At 40.8% G+C, this 8,972-nt stretch overlaps 1 protein-coding gene across 1 annotated transcript; it reads left to right on the forward strand.

The window, feature by feature from the left end:
- Positions 1-360: 360 nt before the first annotated feature.
- pex10 (peroxisomal biogenesis factor 10) lies at positions 361-8,364 on the forward strand. Its single transcript, XM_034145657.1, has 6 exons — positions 361-675; positions 1,649-1,729; positions 2,075-2,472; positions 3,606-3,772; positions 5,781-5,919; positions 7,708-8,364. The coding sequence occupies exons 1-6, from the start codon at positions 564-566 to the stop codon at positions 7,774-7,776; spliced, it is 966 nt and encodes a 321-aa protein (XP_034001548.1). The 5' UTR covers positions 361-563; the 3' UTR covers positions 7,777-8,364.
- The last annotated feature ends 608 nt before the right edge of the window (positions 8,365-8,972 follow it).

Raw genomic sequence — 8,972 nt, forward strand, 5'->3', positions numbered from 1 at the left:
TAGATTCACACTTAAAGTATTATCCTACAGAACAGTACAGCTCTAAGAGAAGAGACAACATCTGATCCTTTACAACAAACACTATGCTCTTTTTAGATTTTACCAACACTGTAATCGTGCCAGTAATCCCCAATGTTAAATAATGTAACAGTAATCTAAATAATTATTTTTTATGTAACTGTAAGGAAATAAAGTAACTTTTTTTGTATCCTGATTATGTAATCCCGTTACATGTAACCCCCCAAACCTGTTGTCTTGTCAGCCAAACTCACCTCATTGGCTCAGCTGTGAGTGCGCGTGTAGTTCCTCCCCCGGCCAGAGAGTGGCGCTGTGAGTGATGGGTCGGGTTATCGGACTGTGTTCTGTTTCTCAACTTCCGTTTTATTTCCTCTTTCAACGGTACTGACTTTAGCTCCTTTAGCTCCATGAAATTGTGACACTTTTATGAAATATTAGTGCATATTCCGACAATGCACAACACAGGGACCAGGCTTGTGTTTCACCGGACGGTCCGCCTGCTGTCACACCGACATTAGCTCTCTGTGGTCGGCTGTGAGCTCACCATGCAGCTCGCTCCGGCTAACCAGTCCCACCTGATCCGCTCCAGTCAGAAGGACGAGTACTACCAGAGCTCCCTGAGGAACACCGCCAACGAAGCCTTCCAGACTCTGGCTGGTGAGAGGGTTTAATAAAGGCTTCTCTTCACTAGGTGAACAGTTTCAAATGTGTTCAGGCTCCTGCTGTCAACCTTGTGTTTGGTGAAATAATGGGCCAACATAGCTTCTTGTTCTGGGTTGATTAAGAGTCTGAATCTGATTATATCATGCACGGGGTTTCATGCAAAAGGTAGAGTTGGAAGAAGTAAAAGTACTAACACCACACTGTAGAAATATGTTACAAGTAAAAGACCTTCATTAACAATGTTACTTAAATAAAATTACACAATTATAAGCAAGTAAAATATACTTAAGTACTGAATCAAAAAGTATTTATTATCCAAAGTGCCTTATTTTTGGAATAATATATTACATCAGTAGATCATAATAAGTGAAGCATTAATGTGTTAATTTTGTAAAGAATGAGATAACTTTACTGACTTTTTATACTGCCAGATATCTCCACTCATAATAGTACATCAAATGTCATTAGTCAATTTAAATGTTCTATTCATAATATGAACCTCAAGTAACTCATCTTTTCAAATACATGTAGTCGAGAGTTTTAGCTAGTTTACTTCACTTTATCATGTAGAGAAAACTCTGCTGTCTCGCTCATACTAATACAATCCTAAGTGGTACACAGCCCCTCGTATATTCTATAATACTCCGGGATAAGGTTGAGGCTGGCAGGGCTCCTGCGGTCCACCTTGTGTTTGGTGAACTTATTCATTTAGGGGTGAAGAGTAAAATCTGATATTTATTATGCACTCTGTCTAACGGGTCAAGCACAGTAATATATAACATGTTCTGTTCAATTTGTTTGACCTGACACTTTCTGCTTAGTCTGACGCTTATAACAAATATGAACTGGTTATTATCACAATCAAACGTGTTGATTAAGCACGTGTTTGTTTAAATGTCTATCTGTGTAGCTGTACTTTCAGCACTTCAGGATGGTCTCAGGGTTAAAGTGTGTTCACTTCCTGTAGGATCCAAGCGATGGCTGGACTGGAGGAGAGAGATCGAGCTGCTGTCAGACCTGGCATACTACGGTTTAACCACATTCTCAGGTCATTAAGAAATCTCACTTTACTATGTTTAACAAATCTGTTATTGTAACTAATCTGTGATAACTGCAAGATGGCTGCTATCACACTGCTTTATACATGCTTCACGTATTTAAATTACTGCTACTGGTACTCTTTGTGGTCCACCTGGATATGTATTTTTGTAAATTGGAATTCTTTTATTTTCAATTTTTTCTTCTATTTTATGCATGCCTCTTAATGAATATGTTTGCAATATTTGGCTCTTTTGCTGTAACAATGCAATTTCCCCTCTGTGGGACGATTAGAGGTTTTCTGATTCTGATAGTTAGTTGTCTTGTGATTAACTTATGTCCTTCTCCCCCCCAGGTTACCAGACCCTGGGCGAGGAGTACGTCCACATGGTCCAGGTGGACCCCACTAAACACCGGGTCCCCTCCCGGGCCAGACGGAGCCTCTTTGTCCTCCTCCACTCCTTCTTCCCTTACCTGCTGGAGAAGGTGCTGGTGAGCCTGGAGAACGAGCTGGAAGGCGGGGGGGCGAGGCAGCGGCAGGCAGCGTCCCGGTTCTGGAGCCTGGAGGCCTGGCTGAGGAGGGGGGTGCAGAGGGTGGTGGGGCTGCTGCCGGAGCCCCAGAGGAGGGCCTGCCTCCCGGCTGTGTCTGTCCTCCGGCAGGCTCTCACCCTGCTGCAGCGCCTCCATGTGGCTCTGTTCTACCTCAGCGGATCCTTCTACCACCTGTCCAAGAGGGCGACTGCCATCAGATATGTACGTCATGTAGATTTCTTTACATGTCATTTATATCACATATTAGACCAAGTAGAAACATTTTTTTTTTATTTTGTAAAATTCTGGTACATGAGAAGGCCCTATGTCTGCATTCATACTCTCACTCTCTCAACCAAACATCCAGTGCTGGAATGTAATTAAGTACATTTACTGAACGTTTTAGGTATTATACAATACTTTATACTTCTACTATATTACATTTTGGAATCAAAATTGTACTTAATGCCACTACATTTATCTGACAACATTTGTTACTGCTTATACAACATATAAATCAACCAATGAATTATGATGTACTTATATGGATTAAGATCTCCTGTAAAAAAAGTCACTAAAAGTAATTTAGCTCCATTTTTATTAACTGCAAAATGTAAATAATGAACACATGAATAGATCACTAATTATAATCCAGTAATGTTTCCAAAAACGACTGTTCTGCTTAGTTCTAAAACTTTTGTAAATTCACTTAAGTAAAGTAATGAATGCAGGTCTTTTTTTCTTGTAAGTGAGTATTTCTACATTGTAGTATTATTCATTTTAATTTTGTAAAAGATCCAAGTTCTTCTTCTGCCTCTGTACTAAGTAAACATTTGAGGTACTTGTACTTCAGTTGAGTATTTTTTGAATTATGCTACTTTATACCAATATTGTACTTTCTAATCCACTAATTTATTTTACAAGATTAGTTGCTTCGCACATTGAGGATATTAATACACATTGTAAATCCACTAAGGTTATATAATTCTATTAATATAATGTATTATCTACCCAACAGTATTTAGTTATTAGAATGAGCTCCACCTTTACCAGGTTCACATTGAAGTGACACATTATTGCATCAATAAATGTAATACAATAATAAAACATGATACTGAAATTGATCATACTACATAAGAAGTTCTTTTAATCTATGCTTTGAGTATATTTTGATTCTGAGTAAAAGATCTGAGTACTTCGAATATCAGAGGTCATGTGTTTGCTGCCGCCAGTATGTGTTCACTAGTAATTACGATCAACAGTCAAAAGGGGCTGGATTGTAAATGTTTTTTTGATTGTTTGGGCTTTTGAGTTAATTGCATGACGACTAAGGATGTGTGTTTGTGTGTGTATAGCTGCGTGTGACGGGGCTCCAGGGTGATGACAGCACCATCAGGAGCAGCTACAGGCTCCTGGGGGCCCTGTCCCTGCTGCAGCTCCTCATCACTGTGAGTCTGCAGCTCAACAACCACAGGAAGAAGCAGAGAGCCCGGCAGGAGTGGCAGCTCCACAGGAACCTCAGGTACACACTGCCAGAGAACACACACTCTCTAAACCTGCATTCAAACTACTCATCCTTAATCTGAGGCTCATCTTTCAGTGAGATGTGTTGTTACTTACTGAAGTCGTTAGAGTTCTTCTTAAAGTCAATCAAACCTGGCCAATAGTTGTTCATATTTCCTGCAGCACAGTTCTGGCAATTGTTGTTTGTTTTCTTTTAAACAATATATCTATTGACTTTCCTTAATGTCTACAAACTCTGTAATGACACAACCAATACATGACAAATACATATCTGAGATCTTTCAAGGGAACTAACTCAAATATGACTTTAAAGGGAACATATTCTTCTTCAGCTTCATATCAGTATGTAGTGTCTCTCCTGGGACATGTCTCCATGCTTTAATGTTCAAAAAGCTCTTTATTTCTCTCATACTGCCTGTGCTGCAGCACCTCTTTTCACCCTCTGTCTGAAACCAGAGCCCAGTCTGCTCTGATTGGTTAGCTGGCCGGCTCTGTTGTGAAAGGAAAGGGAAAGCCCCAAAGAGCATAATAGGGTAGTAATATATTTTTCCGAGCAAAAAAATAAGTACATCATATAATGTGCGGCTGTGGCTCAGTGGATTGGCGTGCTGGTCTTCGGATCAGTGGAGCACTGGTTCAAACCCCACTGCAGTCAGCATGTCGTTGTGTCCCTGGGCAAGACACTTCACCCCACTTTGCTCCTGTGGGGATTGCCCACAGTGTGTGTAAGTCACATGAGACTTACACACACATGTGGTGACATGTGTTGTAATGACATGTAATGTAATATCATCTTTTACTAGCAGCAGTCAAAAAGTTCAAAAGCTTTTATTGTCATTGTACAGAATACAACGAGATTCATAGTTACTGCTCCAGCGATTGCTTTAAAAACAGACATATTAAAACACAGATTAAAAGGTCTGACAGTTACGACCAGCAAGTAGCGTTAGATTTCTACTTAGCAAACCTAAAATCAAAGACAGTCCATATCTAAATGTCGGTGAAAAAGGTCCCCCATTTGATCTAATATTTTAGACGAGTATTCTGCAGTTTACAGGTGATGAGTCACGGTACCTACTTTGGTTCTACATGTTTGACATAAAGGGGACAGTGAGGAGCTAAAACAGGGGATATTTGTATCTAAACTGGATTGCTTTGGATTTGGCACATATGGATATATTTTTGTCATAATTCCACATATCTTCCCATGTCAACTAATTGATAGTATAGTAACATTTTGTTGAAAGAATTTAGTTACACAATTTATTTAGGTCTTTAAGGTAGGGTAGGTAAGTTTGAGAAACCGGCTCGAGATACACTTTTTGTTATATTCCATGGAATGCTCTTAACATCCCGATAGCAATGAATATCTTAAGTGCTTTGACAATAAATCCATACAAAAAAGTCATCTGTGGAAGCCGTAGTACTGTAAAAAGCACGACCAATCATTTTAGCCGGCCCGGCTAAAGTAACTGGATGGCCTACCTGCCTGTCAGCCTTCCATCTGTGCACAAACTTATCTCGTGCCCTCATTGGTCATGTGCGCGTTCGTGTGTGTTGGAGGAGGGGCTCTGTGAGGAAGTGGCAGATTTTCTCCGGTTGTGTATTTTCAAATTCTAGCGATCTCGAGCCGGTTTCTCAAACTTACCTACCCCACCTTTAAGTGAACTATTAACACAATTGAGAATGCTGATTGTACTCCAATAAAGGAAGATTTCTACCTTAGAATCACCATTTGTATATCAGTGACTCACCCCGGCTACCTTGAATTCTTGAAGACAAAACACGAAACTTTTATGGTGAACAAAATAAAGGAGAAAAAAAAGGCATGCCCGTGGAGGTATTGGAGGAAAATAAACTTTTTCTTCAAGAATTCATTGGGTGAGTTAATGATTTAAAAAAATATCTGGGGTGTGAAGTATTTCTTTTAGAATTGAACTTCATATCGAAGTGTTGTGCTGCAGTAAAAGTTGGAAAAAGTCTGATGCTGAACTTTTGGTCTGCAGTCCTCAGCACACACACAGCGGGGGGGGGGCCCAGGGGGCCAGCTGCATGCTCTGCCTGGAGGAGCGCAGACACTCCACCTCCACGCCCTGCGGACACCTCTTCTGCTGGGAGTGCATTACAGAGTGGTGCAACACCAAGGTCAGCTGCAGCACACCCACGATACTCTCAAGCACATCTCACTCTGTATTGTCTCACATCAGAATCAGAATAGAAGCTTATTACCAAGTAGGTTCACACACGAGGAATTTGCTTTGCTGTAAATCATGCATACAAAGACAAAAATAGAAGAATATGGTTTCTTTTTTTAAAGACAGGAGCAAAATAAAGTACTATAGTCAAATGAAATAGGACAAATACTATATACAAAATAGAAAGCGATGCAAGTTTAAAAAGAGTTAGTGTGGAGGAGAAATGGGGGGGGAGTGCATAGTAATCAGCAGCAAACCACTTCAACACGTGTATTTCGGTTTATTCACGGCATTCATTTTGTATTGTTGTTTTATAGTTATTTGTTAATGTATACTACCCAATTTGTGTTCTTTGAAATTGAAAAGGATATTGTGTTTGTTACTTTCGTTGCAGTTGTATATGTTAAGTGTAATTTGGCTTGGCTTCCTATTTTGTATGGTCATGCTTTTATTTTGAAGGAGAGTTAGCGATGTTGACAGGAAGTTGTTGTTGCTATGGAAACAACGTGACGGAGATTAACAGAGAAAAAGTAATATCTACATTATAAAGACGGAGAAAGTAAACGATAACGTTTATGGTTAAGTGTTAGCACCCCCCCGAAGAGGCACAAGCTCTTACGTTGATATTGGAGTTTTCAATGAATTCCATTTGGCAGCCGCAGTGCAGAATAACGAAATTGAAACCCGAATAGTACTCCAACGAACGGATATTCGGATATTCGGGTACAGCCCTAGTAGACAGGTGTGTTTTATAGCTGAGGGGCTCGATTGGCTGTTGCAGAGTGAAGTGCACGTGCTGGAGTGTTTGCTTTAACCATGTCCTGGATGAAGGAAGACTGGATCCCCTCACAGCACGGTAGGCCAGCACCAGTGCCTTGAAGTGGGTTCAGGCAGCGGAGGAGGGGGCTAGTGTGGGAGAATTCTGGGAAGGTTTCAAACCGGTCGGGCTCCTGCATTCTGAATTAGCTGCAGAGGTGGGATGCAGGAAGTCCAGAGATGTGACGGTGAGATGACAGGAGCCTGGACCAAAACATACAGTAAGTCACCTTCTCAGTCAGTAGATGTATCCTCCTGATGTTGTAGAGTGCATCTGTAGGAGTGGGTTGTAGCAGTGATGTTAGAAGTGAAGTTCAGCTGGTCGTCCAGGGTCACACCCAGAATCCTTTGCAGTCTGAGGTGCTGATGAAAGGTCATGGATGGAAGGGTCCTTACCTGGAGGAAGAGCAGCTCTGTCTTGTTTAGGTTAGATAAGCAGAGATTCCTTTTTGATGTATTGTTGAGATTCCTTTTGTGGCTGCTAATGAAGTCAAATGCTTGTGTGAGGACACCACACTTTATCACCCTGTGTGGCCACACCCCCTCTGATCAGGGTAACACTGAAACTGCCGGGCAGCAGCAGAAAGTTCCACACTTCCCCCTTTAATCATTGACATTAAGTGGTCTATAAATGCCCCCGAAAGTCAGAGGCAATCGAAAGCACTTCCTCTCTTAGTTTAAAACAATAACTAAATGTAATCCAAAAACACATTAAGACAGGAAGCCTCAAACAGAAAAGCCATTAAAACTCTAAAATATTTAACAGTGCTTTCTAGCAGTCAGATCCTTCAGCAGTTAAAAGGAACATCTGTCTTTCTTCAAACCAGCTGGTTGAAGTTGACTTGGCATTGATTAAAACTACACCAAATATATGAAGGTTAAAAAACTCATATGTGATGAGTGTTGTTTCTCCCTCCCACAGGCGGAGTGCCCCCTGTGTCGGGAGAAGTTCCAGCCCCACAGACTGGTGTACCTGAGGAACTGCAGCTAGCACACAGACTGGTGTACCTGAGGAACTGCAGCTAGCACACAGACTGGTGTACCTGAGGAACTGCAGCTAGCACACAGACTGGTGTACCTGAGGAACTGCAGCTAGCACACAGACTGGTGTACTGAGGAACTGCAGCTAGCACACAGACTGGTGTACCTGAGGAACTGCAGCTAGCACACAGACTGGTGTACCTGAGGAACTGCAGCTAGCACACAGACTGGTGTACCTGAGGAACTGCAGCTAGCACACAGACTGCTGCACTGATGTGTGTTAACTCTCTCAGGAACACGTGGAGACACAACAGAACTTTGTGCCAACATTCTGCAGTTCTTTAAGTATAAACCTTTAGCTTCTTATTTTTTTTATTTTTTTTATGAACTGCCTCTTTTGTTTATTAAATGAATTAAAAAAATACAATTATATAATGAACAAATATTGTGTGGTGCCTTAATTTTGCAGTTTAATTTATTACACTTGTAACTTGCGTATTATGAAATGTGTAACAAAATAGAATTTGATGTATTGTTGAGCCGCAATGTCAAAATGACTAAAACAAAGCTGTCCAATTACATCTGCACACACTCTTTGCATTGTGTTGCTTTAGTTTTTACTTCAACTCATATCAATGATGCAGCAAATCTTAGCATCACGTGGTAAAGTGTATAATATAACTTGGTTTTACTTAATTAGTCATTTTCTGCCAGCATTACTCTATTTAAAGGTCCCATGTCATGCTTTTCTGGTTATGACCCGTCCCCTTGTGTGTTATGAAGCTTTTTCTGCATGTAAACGGTCTGCAGAGTCACAAACCCTCAAAGTACACCCTGTAGCGAGTAAAACTCTAACACAGAAAAGACCTGTCTATGCTGCCCCAGAACGCCTCGTTGGAGATTTCTCTTTGTCTGTTTTTTAATCATAAAACCAACAGAGCCTGGGGAGGAAAGCTGGGTTAACAAAGACTGATGATAACAACCGTTCAGGTACAAGTCATCTGGTGAGGCTTTTGGTTTTTATAGAGTCAGCTAAAGGAAATAAACCCTGGCCCTGAATTTGCTTTGTAGTTCAGCATCAGGTGTCACAAAAAAGTCCAATTTTTTTTAAAGATTTGTCTTCAAATATCTCTGGAGACCTTTGCACACCTCCCTAAACTCACATTCAGCAACAACTTGTCTTGTTCTGTTGTGTTTTATAATGTC

The sequence above is a fragment of the Trematomus bernacchii genome, unplaced genomic scaffold (assembly GCF_902827165.1).
Source record: "Trematomus bernacchii unplaced genomic scaffold, fTreBer1.1, whole genome shotgun sequence".
Taxonomy (NCBI): domain Eukaryota; kingdom Metazoa; phylum Chordata; class Actinopteri; order Perciformes; family Nototheniidae; genus Trematomus; species Trematomus bernacchii.

What these genes read in the sequence shown, in the direction of transcription:
- pex10 (XM_034145657.1), top strand. Translation starts at nt 564, where the DNA reads ATGCAGCTCGCTCCGGCTAACCAGTCCCACCTGATCCGCTCCAGTCAG. An exon ending in CAGCTCCACAGGAACCTCAG is followed by an intron (nt 3,773 to 5,780) that starts GTACACACTGCC and finishes TTTGGTCTGCAG; the next exon opens with TCCTCAGCACACACACAGCG. An exon ending in CAGAGTGGTGCAACACCAAG is followed by an intron (nt 5,920 to 7,707) that starts GTCAGCTGCAGC and finishes TCCCTCCCACAG; the next exon opens with GCGGAGTGCCCCCTGTGTCG.